At 45.3% G+C, this 24288-nt stretch overlaps 1 protein-coding gene across 1 annotated transcript; it reads left to right on the forward strand.

The window, feature by feature from the left end:
- Positions 1-23683, forward strand: PKN3 (protein kinase N3). Its single transcript, XM_019540709.1, has 22 exons — positions 1-95; positions 3831-4113; positions 4691-4845; positions 6096-6225; positions 6337-6488; positions 7636-7834; positions 8139-8330; positions 8601-8710; positions 9308-9451; positions 10816-10891; positions 11532-11712; positions 12732-12843; positions 14998-15071; positions 16287-16353; positions 16978-17069; positions 17413-17589; positions 17681-17743; positions 18377-18453; positions 19072-19214; positions 19589-19696; positions 20247-20327; positions 21457-23683. The coding sequence occupies exons 1-22, from the start codon at positions 72-74 to the stop codon at positions 21667-21669; spliced, it is 2853 nt and encodes a 950-aa protein (XP_019396254.1). The 5' UTR covers positions 1-71; the 3' UTR covers positions 21670-23683.
- The last annotated feature ends 605 nt before the right edge of the window (positions 23684-24288 follow it).

The raw sequence follows: 24288 nt of genomic DNA on the forward strand, positions 1-24288 counted from the left end.
CGCCCGGAGCCGGAGTTTGAAAAGTGCCGGCGGCGGCGGCTGCTCCGCGGGGCGAGGAGGCTGCGGGCGCCATGGCGGGCGCCGGCCCCTGGCAGGTGAGCCCCGGGCGGGCCGGCGGACAGCCCTCGGTGAGCAAGAGCCCGGTCCTGGGGCGGGGGCTGAGGAGGTGGAGGCAGGACGGCTCCTAAGGAGGAGAAACCCCAGGGGGGAGACCTGGGTGCCCCCGCGCTGCGGTTTGGTACCGGCCGTCTCGCCCGCCTCAGGAGCGAGGGGCCTGGGGCGAAGCGCGCGGGCTGGCAGGTCGCGAGGGGCCGGCCGCGGTGCGGGGGAAGGGACTGAGCCCTCCCGGCCCGCCTGCTGGGGGCTCTCCCCCGGGCAAAACCCGCCTCGGCCGCAGGGGCGAGGGTCTGCGGGTAAATCTGCTCTCTTCCATGAGACCCGCTCAAGTCGTTTTGGAAAAATTCTGGCTAGCGAGCGTTGGGGCACAAACGCCTTTCGTCGGGCCGAGGAAGTTCACTCTCTGCCCTGCCTCTGCCGATGTGCTGGGCAAGGTGGACCTATCGTCCGTGCTGCTGCATGCGAAGGGACTCTGATGCCAAAATGACAATTTTCTTGCCATTTCCCACATGGTCCAATAAAAGGTACCATTTTGGACCCAAGAGCTCTAGTTTTTTGTGTGGCGATTCTTCGGCTCTTACGAGATGCCTCTGGTTCTGCCGTCCTCTCCCATGGGAGGGGAAGGATTTCATGTCTCTTCAGGCGCTCGAAAACAAATCTGGGAAAAGCTCCAGAGAATCTGTGCAAGGCGCATTTCCACACGGTCCCCTGGGCCTGGGAAGGAGCTGATGTCATGGGTAGTTCCCTTGTTCCCCCCCTAACAAATGCTTTCAGTTTGGAGGAAAGTGGTCTGAGTCACCGTGGGTCTAGGCATAGCGTTGTGCTGGGTTAAGTAACAGCGTGATTTAAAACCTCTCAATAAACCAGTGCAATTTATGTCAGTGGGGATAACTTTGCATTGCAATCCAAAGGTGCAACTGCTGTTTTTGTAGGTGTACCTGATATAACCCAAGCTAGGCAACTTAGGTCCTGATGTTGGCTTAACTCGGGGATTCTCAACCATTTTAAATTCAAGGCATCTTTTGACAGATGTAAGGCACCCTTTAGAAAATGCCAGCTTTTAGTTTCACTCATTTTTTAACTACAGAAAAATATCAGCGATTCTTCGGTTGTAAAGAACTCAGAAGGACTGCCACTGGTGAGAGAGTTTTGACACTCGCTATGGTTTCCTCTTGGAAATCTCTATAGGTTTATTGTGTGAATCATGTGTAGGTGTTAATATTGTATGACACCCTTAAAAGGATCTCCTGACACCCTGGGTGCTGTGATACATTAGTTGAGCATCACTGGTCTAGCCCCTTCAGTTTGAGCTGCACCTGCTTGTCTAGGATCCTGGGGAAGTATGTGTTGGGTGAAGCTCAATCCCATGCTGCTGCAGCCATGCTGGGATCAGTACCAAAACCAGCTAACTGAAGGCAGCTCGGGTATGCTGCTGAGCTGCAAGCGCATTTTGTGATTGCATTGCAGACATAGTCTAGGAGACTGACCTTCTCCGGGAACCACAGAACAGCTGCAGCATGAGCAGTGGCAGTTTCCTGACGCCCCACCAACTTTCCTAAACCACTCTTGCAAATGAACATGAAAAATTAATTGACACGAGCGCAAAACATACATCCCTTGCGCTGTCTATGATAGTGGAACACGTTTGATTTCCACCCCCCCAGTACAGTCAGTGCCAGTACTGTAGTATCATCTGATCCACACGAGAGGAGAAAATCCAGTCTCACACAATGACCCTGGCTGGCTTTACATGTTCTAAATATATTTATATTTAGAAAATGGACAAGGCACATAAGCTGGCTTTCAGCCCATGCATTTGGCAGGGAGTAGCTTGGAGGAAAATTGCCTTGCAGCTGCCTGCTCCACACCTTTTCTTTGTATAAATGAAGGATGTCTGCTTGTTTCGGTATCTTTTGCCAACACTCAGCTTGCGTTGGCCACCCACCCTAGTTTACTGGTCTGAGCCAGATTGGTGTGCGTACATACTCCCGTCAATATGGATTGGGAAGAAAATAAATCTGCCCATCTTTTCCAAATATTTGTTTAAAATAGAATTGGAAGAACAGATTCTAGTTAGTCACTGACTAGATATTGGACAAAAGGCTTTTTGATTTTTTTTTCCTGACCTAGAACTGGTAAAGTTTGGCTGAGTGACTCAAGGGCTCCATGATTCAAAACCCTTCTGATGCAACCTTTGGTATTTTCAGGACTTTGGCTTGAATCCTGGATTTGCTAGATGGGCGAAAACTTCCTGGAATTGGGATGTTAATCTGAACGACTTTGTTTTGTTCCCGCTCCTAACAGCTCCTATTTTGGCTATCCTGGCTTGCTAGTGGAACTGACTTGGGTTTAAGTTGCATCTAAAAATAGTTTGTGTAGGTCTCTCTCTTTTATTTGTTTGCCATTAAGCCGAAATTTAAGCAGCACCAGATTTAAGAATGAAATTTGGAAAGTGTGTTCCAGAAGTCTGACTTTGTGGTACAAGATTTTAGATAACAATAAAACAATTAAACATTGTGGTTTGCGCGCCATTGGTACGTGCCTTGTGGCTGAAGACGGCTTCCTAATACGCCTCTGTGACCCTATAATACGCATCGTACTGTTACGTGTGCTGTCTAACAGTACGGCAGTAACCCAGGGTTCCTTGGTTCCATACCTCACCCTTCCACTGATTTGTTGGGTGTTATTGGGCATGTCACAATGTACAAGGAACTTTTATTTCTCGACTCTGCGTTTTGTGTAAAAGTGGGAGTATTAACAACATTAATTTAATCACTGTCCTTGTTTTAAAATCCCTCTGCCTATATAGAACCTAGCCTCTTGCTCAGAGTGGCTTTCTGTTCCCTCAATAAGTGATGGAGTCAGCAGCATCTCTTTTTGGACAAGGTGCTAAGTACTCCTGCCTGAGTTGAAAACATGCTTACAGGGTAAGAGAGCTTGCCCTGTTACTGCCTGGGCTACATATTTGTTGTCAGAGGCTGTCAATAGGGTATGGTTCTCCAGAGCTGTCACTGAGCCACCTCTCACCCAGATAAATAGGTTTAAATTTGATTTAAAAGGCAAAGCCAAAAACAGATGTTAATGTTGTCAGCGTATAAAACAAATATTCTAAATCAATCTTGCTGCTTGCAAATGACATTGGCTACCTTTTCAAGAATAGTTGCTTGTGATGAGCGACAACTTTGTTCATTCATTTACAAAACAGGTGAGGGATTTAAGGTATCTTTCTTCCCCAGGAGGAGGTTGTGGCTGTCCATGCAATGAAAGCACAGCTGTGATGAGGCAGAAAGTTTGGGGCAGTTGGTAATTCAAGACCATTTAGATGTAGATCTGCATCTTCTACCTAATGTGAAAGAAACTTACTTCTGACAAAAATAAAGACCAATTACAGCTTGTTTTTTCATAGTTAAGGGCCATCAATATATAAATAAAGGCTTTAAATGGCAAGAAGAAAACCTGGTGAGGAATTGCATTGCCTCAGTTGTGGGTGTTAAGTTGGGATATATTAAGATCAGACATGAGCTCAACATCATCAAATTCAAATTTAGATCTGATCTTCTTTTAGATGTTAGTGATGGGTTGGATCAAAGGATTTTGGTCGAGCCGCTCTCAGCTGAAGATGTAGTTACAGAAGTCCATACATATATTGCTCATTCACCCTTATGTTGCCTTGTAATCTCTGTAACTTTCTTCCTGATACTGGTTGATTGCAGGGCAGCTGTCTTCAGCAGTTGAGCGATGGGGTAAATTTCATGGATCCAGGTTTCCAGCAGAAACTTGAAGATGAAAAGGAACTAATTCGTCGGGCCATCCAGAAGGAACTGAAGATCAAAGAGGGGACAGAGAACCTGCGCAAGGTGACAACAGACAGGAAGAACCTTGTACATGTAGAGCACATGCTGAAATCTTCCAGTCGGAAACTGGAGCAGCTGCACTGGGAGCTTCAGGAGCTTAATGCCCGCATTGTAATAACGGAGAAACCAGAGAGAAAGACAGGTAGGTCTTGGGTCAGGATTTGTGGGTAAGCTGGTCAGATAGCTTCAGCCTTTTCCTTGGAGCCAACTTGTTTTGGGTGCTAAGCCAGGAAGTAAGAATTACCTCCATTCAGGAAAGGAACCTCAATTTGTCTCTGCATACATCTAGTTAAGATGAGCAGTGTAGAGAGAAATGAAAGTGTGGGAAAGTTGGGAATGTCATTTACCAAGATGGAAGGAGGTGACATTGAATATGAGGGGGGAGAAAGCTAAATGAGAGCACTGGATGTGGACGAGGTTCAGAAGGATGCAAACTGATTTGCAGAGCTTGGGGCAGCATCTTCAGACAGAATCCAACAGGCAAGCTCCAGACAGGAGGCCTGAATTGGAGAGTGGAGGTGGTGGTATCCTTGGGGCTTCTTCCCAAGAAATCTGTAATTCCTCAGCATAGGGTTGTTATTAGAAAAGGAGACACAGGCAGGTAGGAGAGCTTGTTCCTTAGGTGAACCCATATTTGCACTCTCCCACTCATCCCATCAGGAACCCTGTGTGGGATCCAAAAGAGAGAGAATGACAGGGGTCACTTTGTTGTTTCACAGATGAGTCTAGGTCTCCAGACCCTTGTCTCTGGGAACAGGACTCGAGCCCGGTGGCAAGGAGGACTGAGGCTCTTAAAAAACAGCTGCACATTGAGATGAAGGTGAAACAGGGAGCTGAGAACATGATCCAGATGTATTCAAATACAGCATCGAAGGTGAGCGTTGTTTAGCAGGAATGAAAATGATCATGTGGGAGCAAGGGGCACCTTGGAGCAAGATTAAATAAAAGTGCAAACACAGACTGTGTACTGCAGATCTGGGTGTGAGTGTGCTTTAATGTAGGGTTCATTTCAGGCTGTCTGTCTAAGCCCCAGCTGTGCAGTTCTGGCATGACGTACAGCTGTGGAACAGGCTGACATTCTAGCCTATGGGTGAGTGATGCTGTTAATGCTGCTTGCTTCAGACTTGTAGCTTCAGGATGTTTGTAGCTGAGTCTAAGAACTAAGCAGAATAAAAAAAAAAACAAGTTTCACTGGGCATAAAAGCTTGTGCTTCTGGGGTTTAAGCTCATTTCTGACCTCCTAACTGTAGATAGAGACTTCCCAGGGAAGCAGGTTATTCCATATTTGTCTGCAGTGGGGTCTCTCGAACTTACCTGTGAAGTACATTAGAAGTGTTACATTTGCTTGATTACAGACAAAATATGCTGCTTCCAGAGAACCTGGCACAGTGGGGAAGTGGTAGGACAGAACGGTACCAAATAACCTTACCTAAAAATAGATAGCAAAATGAAATGGAAAACTGTTGTGATATGTCCTTTGTGTGCTACTGTCCCACATCAACAAGTTTCTGATGAATACCTAATTGGTATGATACTCCTAATCTCAGCAGAGTTTGAAATGGGTCAGAGTGCACAGTAACTCTGGAGATGAATTATCAGAGAGAAATTTTTAGGGAGTTACTATATTTTTTCCACCTGTCCCATTTGTCAGATCTGGAATAATTTTATTTAATAATTGTATTTAAGAGTCAGGGTAATTAAAATGTAATCAGTTTTTTTTAAAGACACTTACGCTAAATTAGGTTGGGATATTGCAGTTTATTCCATCTCCCTCAACTCTGTCAATGCAATTGACCAAGGATCACAGGATTCAACTGCTACAACATCAGACCTGTCTTTTATTGGTTGAGTATGTCCATAGGTTAGGACTGTCCCATAGTAATTAATTATATCTGTGGGATCCTAACACATCCCAGGGTCCTTATCTCTGTATACATTGGTTATAAATTAAGGAACTCGATCCTTATGTATTTCCTCTGTACAATCAGTTACGATGGTTTCAAGATCTTCTGCAACCCTTTGTCCTTGGATGTAGTAGCACCCCATCCTTCTCCCAACTTAACACACTATTCAGATTCATTGCTGATCTGTCTAGATCTCTAACCACCCATTTTCTTTTGTCAGGATTGGAAACTGTTTGCTACTGCCCAGCAGATGCTTCAGGACAGCAAGATGAAGATCGAGATAATCCGCATGCAGATTGTGAAGGTGTCTCAGTTGGCAGAAGGCACGGAGGATGCAGTGGATCCAGCAGGTAGGATGTTGGATACATCTGATGGCACTGAAGGGATGTTGCTGAAGCAACACTTGCAGTCTGGTATGTTCTTGCTTGCCTGATTGCTGTGTTTATCTCCAACACCACCAGTGAGGACAGGGGCTAACATCAGTCTTCCGGAGCTGCGCATTGAGGAGCTGCAGCATCACCTACACATTGAAGCTGCTGTGGCAGAGGGGGCAAAAAATGTGGTGAAGATCCTAGGAGGCAGCCGGGTGCAGGATCGCAAGCTGTTGGCTGAGGTAGGTACCACTTCAGCTCTCTGAAGGGTCGATAATGACTTGCCCTAGGCTGGAGAAGGCAAAGTAGAGATGCACCTAACAGACTGAATTGGAGATGATGAAGTGAGCTCTTGCCCATAAAACCTTATGCATGTCTGATTCAGTTAATTTGTAAGGTGTACCTCTACTTAGCCTTCTGACTGTTGCTGGCTGTATGAGCGAGAGCATATTGTCCTTGTCATCTTACTCATTGCCTGTAGTGCATAATGGCAGTGCCTTTAACCTAGTGCAGTGGCTTTCAACCTGTGGTCCATGGACCTTTGGTGGTCTGCCAGCTATGTCTAAGGGATCCATTAAAGATGACTATAATCAATCAAAAGCATGTGACTACAATTCAAAGGGGTCTGCACCTCCATTCAAAAATTTTTAGGAGTCAAAAATGAAAAAAGATTGAAAACTACTGACCTAGTGCATAGACAGTCCTCTACATATGCTGTGGTGGTTTGATTTGCATTTCAGAACTCACTTTGGTAATAAAGCTAGTGAGGGAGAACACTCGCAGCAAGCCAGGAAAAAAAATGTTGCTTAGCCTTTAGATCAGGTAAAAGTGAGTCACAACTTTTTAGCTCTGCCATTGGTTTGCTGTGTAACTTGGGGCAACTCACTTTTCTTTGCCTCAGTTGACTCATCTGTCTAATGGGAAAAACTCTCATGTACACTGCAGGGCTCTTTCAAGAATTACTTATCATTAAATGCTTTGAAAGCTTTAGTCAAAGCTCTATCTCTGTGCATAGTATTAGCTATAGTAATTATTCAACGCGAGGATTCATCATGCCAGCAATATTTAGTAATAGCCTTTAGAAGACCAAACTGCTGCTCTGATGATTAGTGTACTGGAATGGTAAGAAGGGCATTGGAGCACATATCCTCAGCTTCTATTCCTAAAGGTGCATTGTTCAAGTGGGAAATACGTTGGTGAGAGTTTGTGAAGAGGGCTATATCCCTCTCATCTCACAAAGCAATGACTTGGGCGGAATAAGTGGTGCTGTCTCTTGCCATCCTCTGCAAACAGGATGGCATCTGGCCTTTGAGTTTGCAAAGGCCCAGTAGTGCCCTGGTCTGGGAGTTCAAAGCCTATACCTGTTTTTTGTCTGTGTCATGTTACCAGGCTCAAGGCCGCTTGCAAGAATCATCTCAGAAGATTGATCTGCTGCGTTTGTCTCTGGAACGGCAGCTTAATGAGATTTCTCCTGATCACCCAAAGCGGGCAGCCATCAAGCAGGAGCTAGTAAACACTTCCTCTCTGGGAGCCCAGCATGGCAGGGTCCAGCCTTCTACTTCACTGATCAAACCTACAGCTCTTACAGGTACTTGACCTCTGTGAAGTTTGTTGTGGGGAGAAGCCAAGTTGAATGGGTTTCCCGTGTCGTCATTGTGATGTGGACACGTGGTGTGCTAGGAACTGGACTGAGGACATTGACTTAGCTTTGTGCTAGCCTCTACAAAATGTCAGATGGTGATGGCTTTCGGTCACTGCTGACCTAAGTTGGGTTTGAACCTGTGATATAAAAAGCAAAGCTAAAAGGGTTCTGGGCCCACGTGAGAGCAGACTGAATGGAACAGTTTAACTTTTGTAGACATGACCTTCTTTGGTACGCTGCAATTCCTCAGGAACACTGGAAGTGAGACTGATGGGGTGTCAGGATCTGTTGGAGAAGGTTCCAGGACGTTCCCGAATGGCTGCTTCATCTCCTGTCCATGCATCTCCAAGTGACCTGTGGTCCCTGACCAGAGCAAGGGCTGGTATGGGCATCTATGGCCTCAGCACTTCAGGAAAGCACTTGCGGAACGAGGAGCTATGTAGTGAGTATGATGTTCCCAGTTGGATCAGTGACGGTACTTTTGTGGTTCTGGTGTCTCCTAACAGTGTGGTGTGAGCACAGTGATGGGTAACCTGGGGCATTTGGCTCCTGAAATAATGAAGTGGAGGATGAGCCATCTGGTCTTCTTTCTCTTTAGTGGCTTTCTTCTGTGCTAGAAATCTGACTGGATGAGGGAGGCACCTCTAGGAAGGATGTCTTAGAAAGCAGTATCTTGTGAAACATAGTAACAAATGCTTTCTTCCTTGTCTAGATGAGGTGCTTGCAGTGCTCAAAGTGGACAATAAAGTGGTTGGTCAGACAACCTGGGGGCCAGTTAATAACCAGGCATGGGACCAGAGCTTTGCTATTGAGCTGGATCGGGTAAGCGTGATAAAAATAGTAGGGTCAGGGATCTCTGGTCCTGCCCTCAGGTCCCCTGTGTTGTAGCTGTTTGTTCTTTCACTTCATTCACTTTACTCATTTAACTTGCTACTCTGTTTGAAACAACTCCTTTATTTGAACTGTCCCCCTACACTTGTTAAGTACCGTTATCTCTGTCTGCCCTGAAGGCAGTAGTGCTTTGGCAGAACTTCAGCCTGAACACTTCTGATGTTCCTCAGTCCCCAGGTGAGCAGCTTCATTCCATTTTACCTGCAATAGAGCTTACTTCAGGATATCTCACAGTGAGGGTCAGTCTCAAATCAAAGGCTGCAGGGAATCGGTTGAACATGAGTGCCTCCAAAGAACTGTAGCTAGTAAAATTCAGCAAAGATTAGAGAAAGTGAGAAGCAGTAAGATTTAAGGGACTGTCATCTCTTCCTTTCTGTGTCTGTCTTGCATGCTGCATCATGTAGCTGCCCAGACTTTCTACAAGGCAAGAAAAGGATTCTGCTCCAGAGCTGCAGGCAGAGTTCAGTGTGTGTTGTGTGTGAGATCCAAACCTGGACCTGGGACGTTACCAAACTTCTCTTTTTGCAGTCCAGAGAGCTGGAGATTGCAGTTTATTGGCGTGACTGGAGAGAACTGTGTGCAGTGAAGTTCTTGCGTTTGGATGACTTCCTCGATAATGAACGTCACAGGATGTGCCTCTCTCTTGAGCCCCAGGGGACGCTTTTTGCAGAGGTAAATGCTGCAGACTTCCTTTTCCAGGGTGGTCCCCATCCTGGGCCTATTTTGGATGCTTAACTTTGGAGTTTAACTTTCCTTGCATCAGGTGGGTTCAGCTGAGGCACTAGTGAAGTGACATACCATACGTGAGTGAGTCAGTGCCTGAGCTGGGACAAGAGCCCTGGAGTCTTGTCACAGTTCCTTGCCCTGATCTATAGACTGTCTCCCATCCTCGGTCAATGGTGGGATTACCTCCAAGGTAATCTGCTTCCTCCCTGGGAGAGGAAGAGGAAAGATGGGCTTTTGCAATGTAATTTTTTTTCTTGTTTTCTTTTTTATAAACCTTATTTATTGCAAGGGCAACTTATCCAAAAACAAATTGAATGTTTAAAGATACATCCATAATGAAGTTAATTTCATCCCCCTGTTAATGGTGTGGTGTCTCTCTTAAAAAGAGCTAAGGACCCCAGAATGAACAGTGTAAAGGGGGACAGCATTCTGGAGTGGCCTGTTCAGCTGGCTAATCCCAGATCCTCAAAGACATGTAGGTGCCCAAATCTTATTGATTTAAATGTAAATTGGGTTCTTGAATATCTTTTGCAAATGAGGGCCAAAATCACCAGCTGAAACCAGGGAGAGTAATAGTACAACTTGAGTATATGATTGCCCAGACAGAGGATTAGAGGGTGCCGTTAACATTACCTGAGACCAACAGAACAAAAGCAAGCCAAACCTTGTTTTTATGAGTTAATGAGGACACTTTAATTAAAGGGAATGGCTCAATGATCAGGTCTGAATTACTCCTACTGCTTGGAATTGAAGGTTCTGGTCCCCTTGAGGTGCACTCATCCTTCTAAGGATGATGACAAAATTCAGGGAAACAGAGACTGTTAGGGAGTCCTTCAGCCCTGCTTCCTTAGCAAACAGAATCTTAGAAAAGATTCCTCCAGGGAATCTTACCCAAGTTGAGATCTGTGACAGCGTGATTATGCAAAGTTTGCCCTTTTATCACTCTTTTGATATGGGTCAACTGCTGCTTCCCACCCCTGAGATGGCTGCATTTCATTAGTGATGTGTAATAGTGTCTGAGAAGCTGGTTGATGTCTTTTAAGTGAAAGATAGCAGAGATGTTTTGAACTGATCTGTCCCTTTGTCGAGATAGTGGGAAGGCCTAACTTTAAACAAAAATGGAATTAACATGAAATCTGTGGGATGTAGGTAGCATAACTCAGTCTGGGTCATGCCTGAACAAATGACTCCTAATTTCCTGAATGAATGTGAATGAAGTATTTGATCAGAGGCCCAGTGTGCCTAAGCTAGTGTTCAAAGGGCAAGTAAAGGTCTCTGAAGAGTCTTCATCTTCTCTGCTTTCCTGTCAGGTAATGTTCTGTAACCCTGTTATTGAGAGAAGGTCCAAGCTGCAGCGCCAGAAACGCATTTTCCTGAAACAGAAAGGTAACCCAATAGCAAACATATGCCCACTCTGGTGGGGGAAGTGGGGTGCAGTACCTAGTTTGATGCTATGTTTTAGATGCTTGCAGATTAGCATGTGTAAGTAGGAAGGTCTGTTAGGGAACAGCACTAGCTCAACTCATTAGGCAAGTGGTAGAAGTCCGGCTGCTTTTTTTTCCCCCCCTACCCTCTTACCACATTTGGAATCAGGAAAGAATCTTGCCTCAAGATCAGCTTGGCATAGATTGGTGGGGGCTGAGGAAGGTTGCCTTTCTTGCTAGTGGGGGGGGCACCATCTTCTTCCTTGGATCTCTTGAGAGTATTTTAATAAACTTCCTGTCACTGTAGTGACAGGCCATTGACAGTGCCCTTGTTTCCCTGCTTTATCTGTGGCATGTGTGGGTTCTTGATGGTTTTTAGGCCCTGTGTCTGGTAGTTGTGGAGGGGGTTTCTTGTGCAGTTTTAAGAACAGGTTAGACAAATACTTCTCCTACGGGATGGCTAAGAAGGGGATGATCTTGCCTTGAGCAGGGGGTTGGAGCAGGTAGGCTCCTGAAATCCCTCCCAGCCCTAGTTCCCTATGATTCTATGGCTCTAACGTGCCATGTGCATATTGCAACACTGCTAATTTCACCTCCTCCAGGAAAGGAGTTTCTCCGAGCTTCTCAGATGAACATAAACATTGCTGCCTGGGGCCGCCTAATGATGAGCATCCTCCCACCATGTAGTTTCCCGACCACTCTCAGCCCTCCACTTCAGGATCCTGCTTATTCAGATTTCACCTCTCCAGCTCCACTGCCAAATCAAATTGATTTGATGTCCAGGTGGGACAGATGAGACCTGTTGGAATTAAGGCTGGGAAACCGACAGAAATGGCCACAGAGTGCATCTGAACACTTTGTGAAACTTCATGGGGTTGGGAAAAATCTTGGTATGAAAGCTCTGTTTATAGGACTTGACTCAGGATAGTGAGGAAAGCTAATACAGACTGAGATCATGGATTTAGTGGGCCATTCAGTGTAGTGCAGGCAGTTCTGATTTATTGTTTGTTGGACCAACTTTCAGAATCACAATTCTAAAGAGTAGCCTGGTTTCAGAACCAGGGTAACTTCATCAGCTTTCCATTTTTTTTCTCTCCTTAAATGTTACATGTTAGAGCAGGAAAAGCCACAGACAAGAATGTGGTGACAGGAACATGACAATATGAGGGAAAATTAAAGCAGGTTGTCATGCTTAGTTTGACATGTAGATTATGCAGTTGCAAGGAGTGACCTGTCCCTTTATTAAAGTTCCTTAAGATGTGCAGTATGTGGGTTCTGTAAAAGGCCACAATTTATCCAGTACTGGTATAGAATACAATTCTCCCATGTGGTTACAAATAATCCAACCATGCGCCTGCATATGTTGTTCCAAAGCTGCGTGCTTCAACTCTTTTTCTTTTACACCTGAAGAAAATAATTGGTCTACCTGCCCTGGAAGAGGACGAATAGCCAACTGATCTCAGCTTAACTTAACTGAGGTTTACTTTATATTCTTAATTGGATGGCTGTTATGTCGATGGACATTTCTATAGCATACATCTCTCATAGTGTCTGTGTGCTAGGTACCCTGACATGAGTAGAAACACCACCAGCATAACAGATGCTTCTTTTCTTCAAATGAATTTTGAAGGAGCGTATTTTCCATTGATTCCTCAGACCTGGGGAGTATGAATCAGGGAGTCTTACCCTCCAGTAATTTGGGACGCTTTAAACTTTGTATAAGTATTTTTTGGTGCTGCATGTTTGGCCATCATATTCTGTTCCTTGGAGATCTGCTTAAAATATATATTCTTTACATGCAGTGACTTTCCAGCGGGTAAACTGATATTTGATGAAGAATCTCCCTGCAAGCCTCCATGCCTCTTTCTGCCGGAAGACTCAAAGGAAATGGTGCCTTCTCCCACAGACTCTCCAGTAAGAATCTGAATGCATGGAGGGATTTTGGAGGCTGAGCTGGTTTTATTGGAGATGGGGCTTTGCTCTTACCTTCCAAATCCCAGCTTTTTTTTACATTTTTTGGAGGAAATTTCTGTCTCTTCTGGTGGATGTCACCTTTTAGGGCTAGCTAATCTCCTGGGGTGTAGAAGCTAGTGAGATGGCTTAGCACTGGGTTTTTGGCCCCTAGGAATACACTAAAGAAATATGTTCTCTTTCCCTGTTCTTATAAAATGGCTTCCTATGGGAAGTAGAGTGGGACGTGGGGGTCACCTTGGGATTTCAGGCTATGCTGGGAAAGAAGTGATACTGTGGGGGCTGAGCCAGCAGGTGCTATAAAACCAGAATATAGTGTAAAGGTCTACTGAAGGAGTTGGGCAGGGAGCAAAAAGAATTCCTCTTCCCTGAGTTGCTGAGGGACTAGCTGTCAGCACAGCCATGGTCCCCCTATCTGTTCCCTGTCACGTGTCTTGTGACATCTGCTTTATGTGGTAGCAAGATGCAGTTGCATTTTCTGTAGTGTCTGTGCTCCTTTCAAATTGCACTGAGATGCAGAAAAGGACCATGTTTTGTCTTGCTGTTTTTTAAATGATAACTTGCACAGGAACCTGCCTTCAGGAGGGAGATAAAAAGTGCTTCTTACATTGTTCAATTTTATAGAAATAGTCTTGATCTACAAGAGAAGTTGTGTTCACACGGGGCTTGTGGGCCATCCCCAACCCACAACAGAAATGATTCCTGATTAAACCACAGCAAGAACACCCTGTGGTTACTACCAGGAGATAGCTTCATAGTTAGTAGGGTTAGAAGGGACCTGAGCAGATCATCAAGTCCGACCCCCTGCCATGGCAGGAAAGAGTACTGGGGTCAAACGACCCCAGCAAGGTGATTGTCAGGCCTTGTCTTGAAGACTCCCAGGGTAGGAGCCAGCACCACTTTGCTTGGAAGTTGGTTCCAGATCCTAGCCGTCCTGACAGTGAAGTAGCACCTCATAGTTTCTAGGGTTGGAAGGGTCCTGAGCAGATCATCGGGTCCGGCCCTCTGCCATGGCAGGAAAGAGTACTGGGGTCAAATGACCGCAGCAAGGTGTACATCTAGCCTCCTCTTAAAGACCCCCAGGATGCCTCATCTGAAGCCTCCTGATGCCTCATCTGAATTTACCCTCTGCCAGCTTGTGACCATTATTTCTAGTCACTCCTGGTAGTGCTTGGGGGAACAGGGACTTCCCCCAATGCCTGCTGGTCACCTCTGACTAATTTGTAACAGGCTACTAGATCCCCTCTCAGCCTTCTCTTGTGGAGGCTGAATAGGTTCAGGTCCCATAGCCTCTCCTCGTAGGGCCTGCCCTGCTGCCCCCTGATCATGCGAGTGGCCTCCTCTGGACCCTCTCCATGTTGTCCACATCCCTCTTGAAGTGCGGCGCCCAGAACTGGATGCACTACTCCAGCTGCAGCCTGACCAGTGTCGCATAGAGGGGGAGGATCACCTCCCTGGACCTGCTTGAGATGCATCTGTGGATGCACGACGAGGTGCGGTTGGCCTTCCTGACTGCACCCCCACACTGCTGGCCCATATTCATCTTGGCATCAATGATGACTCCAAGATCCTTTTCTGCCTCTGTACTGATGAGAAGGAAGTTCCCCAGCCTGTAGGTATGGTGCTGGTTCTTCCTCCCCAGGTGCAGCACCTTGCACTTGTTGGTGTTGAATCCCATCCTATTATCATCTGCCCACCCTTGCAACTTGTCTAGGTCCAATTGTAGCCTATTCCTTCCTTCTAGCGTGCCCATATCCCCCCACTTCTTAGTGTCATCAGCAAATTTGAAAAGGGTGCTTTTTGCCCCCTCGTCCAAGTCACTGATGAAGATGCTGAACAGTGCAGACCCGAGTCCTGCAGAACCCCTCTGGTCACATCCCTCTAGGTCGATAATAACCCATCCAGTATTGCTCTCTGGGTGCGGCCCTCCAGCCAGTTGGCGACCCATTTGGCTGTGTAGGTGTCGACACCACAGTCCCCCAGATGACACAGAAGAAGCTTAGATGTGGTGGTTGAAGTTACATTCTGATTTGATCCAGTGGCATTTCAAACCCCATTCTACAGAGCTGCATACGGTAACTTCCTCTCTCTTCACAGTGTCCAAAGAGGCTGCATGTCGAAGGGATTTGCAGCTTGGCTGTGACGGAAACACCAAATCAAGCTTCTCCAAGGTAAGTGTCCCAGAACAGCCCCAGGCCATCAACGGAGAACATGGGTATTGAGCTGAAAAGCTTAACCATATAACGTTGTATTCTGTTAATGGGTTCTTTTGTTTCTCAGTAAAAGACTTCTTATACTCTGTGAACAGTACAATGAAAACTCTGCATCTTACCTATTTACCCAGACATTTATGTAACATTATCTGTGTACTAGCCCTTGATCCTTACCCTATTTTTCATGTTGTGCAATAAAAGTAATGGATCATTCTAATTGAAGGTAAATTAATTAAATGCTTGCAAATGGCCCCTCATACTTAAGCACATTCAGTTTTCCAGGGCAAAGCATATGACCTATTTAAGCATCTCTGTGAATATGAAATAACGTACTTTAAAAGTACTCTAGGCAAATGTGTTAGTCTCTGTTGAATAGGAAGGCACAAAGATTATTTGTACTGTCGTGCAGTAACTGGACTGCATATAGTGAGGATATTGATTAGAAAATACTGTAAAAGCAGGTTAGAAAACACACAGTAATATTGAGTCTACACTGCTGGAAACCCCATGAATAACAAACATCAGCTCATCTATGCTAGCTTTAATGATCTCCTATTTGGGGGTCATTGAACATTTTGGTCCTTTCACACTCATTTCAGAGGTCTGTGGATGCCACCTTTGATAACAAGGGTAGTCAGACATATTTCTTGCCCTACCTGCCTTTTTCTCAGGAGGAGACACTTAGGTCCTCCTAAGCTGCTTGCTTCAGTTCCCTCACCAGGAGAGTGAAACATGCTTTCAGCAAAGGATGTTCTGGGTTAAGGCTTTTGATTTATTTTGTATTTTCCAGGAGCTCTAGACTAGAACTCAGTCAGTAGCCCCATGTGGCCGGTGTACTGTTTCAGGGCATCTGTGCATTCAGCTACACATTTTGTATTCCCCCTTTAACCACCAACCCCTTATCTGTACTCTATCCTCCCTCCCTAGCCCTAGTTGAGTATTGAATCCTTTCTTTTCAGTACTCCCGTATCCCATCCTTCTTTTGTTCTTCTTTCCTCCTCCTGCCAGCACCTTCTTCTGTATGCATTTATACTCAGCCAGCGCTCTTGCAGCTACATTCTAACTTGGTTCCTTTAGGCTGCCTGTGGAAACTCTCTTCTCCTTTTGGTATCCACATCTGACCTTCAAGTCTCTGTTTCTTGTCCCATCAATATTTTCTCTTTGTACCCACAGGAAGAGAACTGTCCAGCTTCAGGACTTTCACTGCATTGCCATACTGGGACGTGGGCACTTTGGAAAGGTAGAGGGGGCACAAGGGGTTCCTGTGGAGTGAGAGGATGGGGTCTGGGTGCCAAGCTGAGCTTCACTCTTCCCCCCCCAGCTCAGTGTTGAAATGGAAATGTTTCAAAAGGAGAAGATGCTACTTTCAATGAAAATGCAAGCAATGACTCTAGCTGGTATTTCTGCTAATTACCAGTCCTGGGCTTTGAGGTCTTCCAAAACTGATAAAACCTCTAGACTCTAAGCATCAACCATCTCCTCTCACCTCACATAGCAGCCATCAGGGCCACTCCTCCAGTCACCTTTAGGGGGTCAGTAAAGAACAGTATTGGGTGCTTTTCTGTTCCAAGGGATCCGTGGTCTGGAGCACTGAGCTGAGGCTCAATAATCGTCAGCTTTGCGCTGTGGATTTTTTCAAAGACCACAATTTATAGTGAGTTTCATCCAGGTCTATGTAGCAAGGTCACCCAGGAAAACAACACTCCTTTCTAGGAGTTACTTAACCTTGCTTTTGACAGCTACTGTCTGAAACAGATGAGAACAGTTTGTGTGGCTGCCTCCTGGTTGTGTGGCTGGAAGTCCAGGTAACCAAGTGAGACCATATCAAAATAATTTGGGAATGATTCATTTTTTGCTGTTTTAGGTGCTGCTAGCCCAGTACAAGGCAACAGGGAAGCTGTACGCTATCAAAGCCCTGAAGAAGAAAGACATTATTAGCCGAGATGAAATCGATAGGTGAGTCTTGGTCATACCTCTTCCAGAAGCTCTGAGATCAACTCTGCAGTTAGTAACTAGTAGGCATGCCAGGCTCCTTTCTAATGTGACTTTGGTCCCCCCCTTCAGCTTCAGATAGTTAGAATCAAGGCTCAGAACAAGTTTTAAAGGTGTCACTTCCTGATTTCTAGCAAAAAAACCCACTCACCTGATGGGAGGAGTTTAGGAATTGTACCGTGTGAATACTGCATGATCCTCTTACGTTCAGTCTAAGTGCAGGGATCTCCAACTTACTTCCTTCTCCAAACACATACTTCTTTGCAAAGCTTTGGTGCTGCCATTTTACTACTTTGAATCCCTGCAGTTTGCACTGTGAGAAGCGCATTTTTGAAGTGGTCAACTCTTCTGGACACCCCTTCCTGGTGAACATGTTTGCGTGTTTCCAGACGCCAGATCATGCCTGTTTTGTGATGGAATATACTCCTGGGGGTGACCTCATGACACACATTCACTCAGAAGTTTTTCCAGAGCATGTGACACAGTAAGTTGCCATTGGCCTAAGTTTTCAAGTACCATAGAACATTAACTTAGCTCCTGTTCCTCTGAAGTGATGACTCCTCCTCTTCTTTCAGGTTCTACACAGCCTGTGTAGTCTTGGGACTCCAATTCTTACATGAGAAGAAGATTATTTACAGGTAAAAGCAGCGCAGCCAGGAAAGTGTCAGGAACCAGCAGCCCTAAGATTAAATTGCCTTTGCAGCACACATGCAGTTTGCAGTTAGTTGCCCAGCTGGGCTCTCTAGCCTTGTGTCCGAGCCATCCTCAGTTTACATTTCCCTCCCGCCATCATGTTTGATATGCTTGTCTGGTATGATTTGGGAAGAGGAGGACACTCCCAGCTCTGCCTGTATTGCCCATGCCCACTTACCATTAATTATGCCAGGGAATGCATGTAAAGAAGCTATTCATCGGATGTGCTGCTAGTAATTCATTAACTGTGCAGCAGCAGGGTTATCTGCTTTATAACCAGCCCCCCTTTGCAGGGACACCCTGGTGACAGGCCCTGTTATTATTGGATGACCTCCTCTCTTTATGCCAGGAGAGGCTTGCTTAAAGCCATTTCCTGGTGCTTTCAGTTAAGAAATCAAGGAAATGTTAGGCTTTGAAGAGCATCCTCGAAGGCAGTAAAGTATTTGAGCAAATGCAGATTTTCCACAGATATTCTACTGTCCTCTTCCTAATAGTCGGGATCCTGCCTCCTGTCAAAAAGCTGTTGGACGGCTGTTGCCAGCCTCTTCTTTCATTCTATTCTTCCTCTCTGTCTGTAGGGACCTGAAGTTGGATAACCTGTTGTTAGACACTGAGGGCTTTGTGAAGATTGCTGATTTCGGGCTGTGTAAGGAAGGTGAGCTCCTTCAGAGGAACCAAGACTGAACTATCACCCCAGCTGGTCAAACTGCAGGGTTAAGATTTGATAACTTTTGCAAACAGCAAGTGAAATAGCTGCACTTGGTGCAGCTGTTCGGTTCTACATAAGGAAATCCTGCCTATCTGACCGCAGTGAACTTTGTGGATAATTCGTACAGGGATTGACGGTGTTTGATTGCTCTGGGGAACCAGGAAACTGAGTAGCACAGGCTGTTTACCCAAGGAGAACATCATTGTGACCACTGTGTGTAGGAAGCTTCATTGCTGCACTGTTTAAATAAGCAAAGCCTTAACTTTCTTTGAGCCTCAGCTTGTTTAAAGGAGAAACTGTTGGAGGTCTTGGATCTCAGGGCAGTGCAGGGTCTGTGCTTCCTCCTGGGTGCATGGAAAAAGGGGGATAAACTCTTGATCAGAGGCAGGTCCCTCCTAGTGTGTTGTTTTTAATGCCAACTCTCCCATCCCGTGTACCTGTCTCTGCTACTCTTCTGTATGTACCACTCATCTCTGCTGCCATCACATACATTGCCCATTATGCCCCCAAAAAAACCTATTGGAAACCTATGTGATATGTTCTGCAGTGGCCTTTTGTTCACAGGGATGGGTTTTGGGGACCGTACAAACACCTTTTGTGGCACTCCTGAGTTTCTGGCTCCAGAAGTCCTGACAGACGTTTCGTACACCCGGGCAGTAGACTGGTGGGGGCTAGGAGTACTCATTTATGAGATGCTTGTTGGTGAGGTAAGACCATGTTCCTCTGCGAAGATTTCACTGACCAGCTTTTGGGCAGAGCTGGGCCTAATTATGTGACATGAGGGGTCACCGATTGGGAGCAGCTAACTACTCTTCATCTGTGTCTTAGAAATTTAAGTGAAGAGTCTCCCCTTCATAATCAAACCCAGTCTTGCATCTCTGGGTATTTGAAACCAGCTCTCCAGACCTGCCTTCCCCATCTTTAAGCCTGGGCATTTGTAGAATGTTTCTCATTTGTAGCGCTTGCCTCCAACTCTCCAAAGTGGGCAGGTATTATCACCCTGATCTTGCAGCACAGAAAATAAATGAACAGTTGGATACAGATACTCTGCATGTCAGATAACAACGGGTCTCTTTTGCAGTCACCATTCCCTGGAGATGATGAGGAAGAGGTCTTTGACAGCATTGTCAATGAAGAGGTCCGCTACCCGCGATTCCTTTCCTTAGAGGCACTTTCCATCATCCACAAGGTACTGTCATTGTCAAATGGAGCAAATGTCACTTAAGCCTCAACTCAAATACATCCAGAGACTCTTTCTGACTAGGTGCCATTTTCATTTGAGTGGAGTTTGTTTTCAGACCCAGTCAACTGATAGGGAGCCCTTGAAACCTATGCATATACTTCTCTATCCTTTAATTACCTTATCACTACATGCATGGATGTCCATGCAGCCACTGAGGAACAGGCTGAGCTCCTGTTTGGAGCCTATTGCTGCCAATTCTCAAAGGGGTAAATGTTCATGCTACTAGGAGTTCGTTCTCTGCAGACATATTCTGAATTCTTATGATCTGTGGGTCATTTAGACGGCTAAGGGCATGTACTATCTGCAGTTCACAGTGGATCTCCTGCTGGTATTAGTGGGAGGTTAATGAGGGGCAGAATGTGACCTAATGATGGCAAGTTAAGCCCTCACTCTAAAGGAGAAAAAGACACGAAAGCTTCTGTTTTCCCTCAAGTGTTGTTCATGTCCGTCTGTCCTTGTTTCAGCTTTTGAATTTTTGGATTATTTATTTCTACAGCTTCTCCAGAAATGTCCAGAGCGTCGTCTTGGGGCAGGAGAGAGGGATGCAGAGGAGATTAAACCCCAGGCCTTCTTTAAGGTAAGAGGGTTTGGTTTTTTTCCAGCTTTTTCAGGTCCCATCCTTACCCATGTCCCAGGCCTGTTTGCTTTCCGTTCATTCTTGAAGCAAACTTGCCTGTTTTGTTGGTTAATGATGCAAGTTTTCTGACATGTGGTTGCCCAGCCAGATATCCATTACCATAACAAGTCTTTTTCAGAACCACATCACCTGAGTCTGTTTTCTGGTCCCTTCTATTTCCAAGTACAAGATCTCTTTTCCATCTGTGTTCCCCTCTCTCTCTCTATTTCTCTCATGAATCAATGAATCCTTTTCTGTGCGTATGGAAGTGCAGGTATCATTCCACAGACTTCCAATCTTCGTCTCTGAATTTGAAGCAGAAAATATAAAACTGGAATTGTGAGTGTATCTGGAGGAACACAAATGCCAGTTTTTGGTGGAGAGGGCATAGTAAGTGCTACTTTGCAAAGAAGACCATTGGGATATTAAGACTTCAGCTGCCTACAAGCTGGTATATAAAGTATCTGAGTCGCATCAATATCAGCAATTATTGGGGAATGATTCTGTATATTTAAAATAAAAACCTGTGGCAGCACAAACAGTAGTGAAAACCCTCCTTTGTACAGGCTATGTTACTAGTTGTTTCTATTACCATAGCATGGTGTTATGAACCAGGTCCCCATTGGACTTGGCACTATGGAAATACAGGAAAAAAGATGGTTCCTATCCCCAAAAGTTCAATCTCAGTGTAAGGCAAAATGTCCTAGATAGGTCCAGACAGAGGAGGGGGAATGCAAGGGAGCAGGATTAGTCAGCATGAACTGCTTGGGGGTTTCCTGATGAGCGTGATCATGGTTGTTTGGATTTGTCCCTGTTAAATACAGTCTGTGTGGCAGCCTAGCTTCTTGGCTGGTGCTCTGAAGCACAGATTTATGTCACGTGGAGGACTCTACTTTTGGAGCAATTGCTGTTCTCCCTTTGCATCTGGCTGCAGTGGTTATCCTGGCACTTACATTTAGTAGAACTCACATGTGCTGCAGATGATGCAGAAGTGGGGGAGGCTATGCAGCACTGTTGTTTCCTAGCTTGTTTCCCCATCTCTGAGCCTGTTTCTTGGCACCTATTTGGTTTGTAATGTGTTTTGTTACAGATAATTGACTGGAATGCCCTGCTTGCCAGGACGCTGAAGCCCCCTTTTGTGCCCTCTTTAAGACACCCTACTGACATTAGCAACTTTGATGAAGAGTTTACCTCTCAGAAGCCAGTCCTGACTCCTCCAGGCAAGTTCCGTGTTCTATCCCAGAAGCAGCAGGCTGCCTTCAAGGACTTTGACTTTGTCTCCAGACACCTTCTAGAAGTCTGACTGTTGTCATCTCTACCAGCACCCTGAGAGCTTCTAGAGAGCGACTTGCCAGTGACCACGGAAAAGTCAAGTCACTGATGGGCAACGACTGTTCACTGGACTGATATAATTAACTGCAGAAAGCAGGCTGGTCTGCAAGCTGTTTTTTCTATTGCATTTTACTGTTTCCCTCTGGTAGGGGGAGGGCACTGTGTGAGAACTACCTTTGAAAGGGGTCATTTTTGTTAGGTGTGTTTGAAACAGTCCTCAGCAAACTGAACAGGCTGATCATAGGCAGGGGAACTGGCATGTTCAGCCTGCCTTCTAGAAGGGATGCAGGACTCACTTTTTTTCTCTCTTCACAATTGATTTATGCTGTTCCTGTTGGGAGTTTGGTGGTGATGTAGTTAGTACAGTCCGGACAATGAAGGTCAGGTTTGGAAACTTGCTCAAATGTCTTGCCTTGCTTTATGGATGGAGCAAGAGACTATTTCAACTGACTTGGTATGGTTAAATCTTGTGTTTAACAAGTACTGACCTAAAACCCCCCACGGCTTTTATATATGCTGTGTTGGAGATGCAGATGTACTTTTCCTGAAGAAACTTCTGTCTCTGACTAATTGGCTAAACTTCCCAGGGTCTGGGCCAACAGACCCGCGTAGCAAGTTTGTTTTCAAATCCAGTATCATTTTCATTGCTGCAGCTGCTTGGATGCATCTCCTGTGTTCGTGTTGTCTTTAGGGGAGTCATTTATGTTAAGCTGATAATCACAGCCAAGTTATTGACCCATAGTTTTTATGTACATGTTGTACCTTTTTCAGATAATATAAAAGAACGCAGGTGTTTATATTGAAAAAGTTAATAAACGTTGATTGTGTAACAGCTGTGGGCAGGCAAGAGCCTAAATAGTGCCTAGAATACAGAAAAGGATACGTGTAAGCCATGTGGGGTGGGGGGAGGTTTTGGAATAAGGGTGACGTAAGTGGCACCTTGAACAATGGCTGTTTTAAACTTCTGCTTCTGCGGGTGACAGTGCTGCTTCCCAGCTTGTCAGTGTGAGCAAGAAGTCAAAAACAGCAACTGTTTTTTAGAGACCGTCCACATGAGAAGCTGATTAGCGTAAGATGTTTCTAAACTGCCAGGGGACCTAGAATACAATGGCGTTTGACACAGTGGGCAGCACTTTGTGTAAATAGGTTCTTAGTCTTGTGGCTTTGGCAAATAGGCTAGAGAAAGGGAGGGGTTTCTAGGACAAGCTGAAGATTAAATGGGACACGGAGATGTTGCTCTTTTGACCCTTCTTCTGCAGAGGTAGGCAGGAGTTTTTACCCATGGAAGGTTGGGCTGTTTCTAGAAGAGAAATCTGGGCCTAACCAGTGAAGAACATCCATTGGCTCAAGTACTCAAGGGGTCCAGAGGTAAGTGCTTTTGTAAGGCACATGCTTGTCTAAGATCCTCCCAGCCCACACTGATCTTAGCCCTCTCATTTGCAGAGTCACGTGTAATTAGTACTGAATGTCTTTTGGGTCACATTCCTTTTTCAGTGGCACCTGCTGCCTCCTCATGCTAAGGGGTGCCTGGAGGCAAGGTGTGTGTTTTATCTCAGTCCTACTTATCAGCTCATCTCTGGCTCTAACAACGTTTTGTAAAAGTTGGGTGGCATTTTTTCATGACTCTCGTTTTTGCTAGTAAGGGTTAACCAGCATGCTACACTGCTAATTCAGGAGAACTGAGCACTTGGAGTGTCCACACTGAGAGGTGTAAAGAGCAGCAAAAGCTGGGCTTAATCTTTTATTGATTTACATTACAAAATAAATTAAAAATCTTTCAAATGCTACCAGATACATTTACGAAACAAATGTTCCCACTGAACCCAAGTTGTCTGTGTTCAGTTATCCCTGCTGACCATTTTTATTTTGGTGATGGATGCAATCAGTAGTGCCGTACGAAGTGGAGTCTGTTCTGGCAGGTGCTACATCAGCAAAACAGACTAACTTGTACTGCAAAATGCTTCCTTATGGTGGTGTACAATCCAGAAAGAATCCATCTCTGTGAGCAGATACCATGGTAAGGAGGGTGTGTCCTACCCCAAATGAGGCAGAGTAGATGCAAAAACTTGCCATCTAACTTGTAAAAAGAACAGATTTGATCTGGGACTTGGAAACAAGAATTTCCCATTGTCTTTTTTCAATACAGTGATTCTCTGATGTTGCATGTTCCATTTTAAATAGAAGCATCCACTGATGTTGAACCCTGAGTAGGTTCTGCCAACTTGGCTCATGTCAGGTAAGACAGTAAGGCACAAAACTTTATTCAAGGTTTTTATAAAATTGGATGCTTAGAAATATTTTCAGGACTCAGGTTCAGTGCAGAGAGACTTAGTTTTCTGAGGCTGGGGATTACTTGTATACTTCTTGCTTACTGTGCCACAGGGGAGCTTGCAGTTCATTTAAACTGAACAGATGATTTCATTCTCTGCAGGCGCATCTACACATTCATTAATGTGCCATAGTTACTGTGCATTTAGTTTAGTACTTGCCTAATGAATTACTAACTAAATGCACAGTAACTATAGTTACTGCACCGTAGTGCTGGCACATGTTTTTTTGTGATGCTTGCTGTGCAGTAGCTTAATAACCC

Source organism: Crocodylus porosus, unplaced genomic scaffold (genome assembly GCF_001723895.1).
Source record: "Crocodylus porosus isolate Cpor-Errol unplaced genomic scaffold, CroPor_comp1, whole genome shotgun sequence".
Classification (NCBI taxonomy): domain Eukaryota; kingdom Metazoa; phylum Chordata; order Crocodylia; family Crocodylidae; genus Crocodylus; species Crocodylus porosus.

Bases quoted from the DNA above. Each gene is read 5' to 3' on its own strand.
- PKN3 (XM_019540709.1), top strand. From the start codon at position 72: ATGGCGGGCGCCGGCCCCTGGCAG. The intron at 17,070-17,412 runs GTGAGTCTTGGT...GAATCCCTGCAG, and splicing joins AGCCGAGATGAAATCGATAG to TTTGCACTGTGAGAAGCGCA. The intron at 19,215-19,588 runs GTAAGACCATGT...TCTCTTTTGCAG, and splicing joins ATGAGATGCTTGTTGGTGAG to TCACCATTCCCTGGAGATGA.